Source organism: Antrostomus carolinensis, unplaced genomic scaffold, assembly GCF_000700745.2.
Source record: "Antrostomus carolinensis isolate BGI_N321 unplaced genomic scaffold, ASM70074v2 scaffold40386, whole genome shotgun sequence".
Taxonomy (NCBI): Eukaryota; Metazoa; Chordata; class Aves; order Caprimulgiformes; family Caprimulgidae; genus Antrostomus; species Antrostomus carolinensis.
Window position 1 is genome coordinate 422 of NW_010320504.1, and position 1,560 is coordinate 1,981.

General features: G+C 56.6%; 1 protein-coding gene across 1 annotated transcript; it reads right to left on the minus strand.

Annotated features, from left to right (window-relative positions):
- Positions 1-264: 264 nt before the first annotated feature.
- LOC104517659 (protein FAM78B) lies at positions 265-813 on the minus strand. The gene has a single exon (XM_010169612.2). The coding sequence runs from the start codon at positions 811-813 to the stop codon at positions 265-267; it is 549 nt and encodes a 182-aa protein (XP_010167914.2).
- Between the last annotated feature and the right edge of the window lie 747 nt (positions 814-1,560).

Here is a 1,560-nt window from a genome sequence, read left to right on the forward strand (position 1 = left end):
GTCCTTCAGGTCAGACAGCCTCTCTGCCAGCCACAAGCCCCCAGAAGTACTTGATTCTGCTTCCTGGGAACCCCTCCAGCTCAGCGATTCCTCTTCCGCACCCCCGCGCTGGCCAGGCTCTCTTTCTGACTAAGGAGTAGCCACGTTTCCAACCACAGCTACAAAGGCAGGAGAACCCGAGAGGTCTGCTTTGGTTCAGAAACCCCGTTCGTTTGCAGCAGGCTGGCAGCACCCAGGTCCTCACGCGCGCGCCCCGGCGCTGCTCTACTTGGGAGGTATCACGACTATAGGCTGGCCTCGCTTGGGTCTCCACATGAGGACTTGGGCATCGTTGGCGTTGGGTTTCACTAGTGCATTTGGTGGGATGGGCTCCATCCTGCTGAGGATCCGGGGCTGCTCCTGCTGAGTCCTTCCCACCAGCCGTGCCCGCTGCCCCAGCAGCTGCATGGGATCAACCTCAATGTCCACTCGCATCCTCCACTTTATAGTCTGCAAGATGATCTTTTCCTTGGTGGTGGTGTTCATGGCCACCAGCCACGTGGTAAAGCTCTGGTCCCTTTTAATCCTGGTCAGCAGCGGCACGTTACTGTTGCTCACAGGGACAGCCCACGTCACGCTGGGGTAGAAATTGTCATTCATGCTCACCGAGAACCTGGAGATCTTGTTGGTGGGCCCGACCAGGGTCACAGTTTCTGTGGTGTTTCCGTACCAGGGGTAGCTCACACCATCCGAATCGCTGATGGCTTTTACTCTTCCTTCTCGCAGGTCGGGCAGCTCCCAGCTTGACCTAGCAAACAGGAAGAGAAAGGCCATGTTATCAGGGAAACGGCAGTGACAGTGCCCAGTGAAGGACAAGGAGGGAGGGACAGGGAGGCAAGCAGCTCAGGGACATCTCGCCGCCTGCAGCAAGCTCTTGAGGACCTCTTTCAAGAACAAATTTGGCTTCAGTTCCTTCACCAAGCCAGTCACAGCCAGCTGAAGCTTTTGTTCTGCCAGCAAAACACTATTTTAATTAACCTGCAATCAAACCAACTGGGCTAAAACTCATTGCTGAGTCTCTCTGGGGTCACTCTCTCCTTAATCAGCCCCTGCACTGGAAGAGAACAGCTTTCCCCATCCACCAGCTGCAGCACCACGACCACAGCACCAGCCAAGCCTGTCAGCAGCTCCCACCCAAGCCTGTCAGCAGCTCCCTCCTGCGATACAACTCTGCCATTTTTATGCCTCTAAACACACATGTCTGCACAGGGACACATACAATAATTAAAGGCCACAATTATGTCTGCCGCTGGTGTGATGAAATCCCCGCAATGTGGTTGGGGAGGGGGGAAAATTCCAGCCCAAATCTTGGCCGCCAACCACGTTAGCAACACCGCACAGCTACGGCAACGGAGACCATCGCCACGTGGCGACTACGAGCCGGAGCTTCAGTGAAGGCTCCTGCCAAGTGCGAGCGCTGGCTGCAAACACAGCCGGGCTCTGGAGCTGCCTGCGAGCGGCTGGGGACACCCCGCTGCCATCCCCCTGATAAGAGACCACCTCTGTTCGCCCCAATGTCCC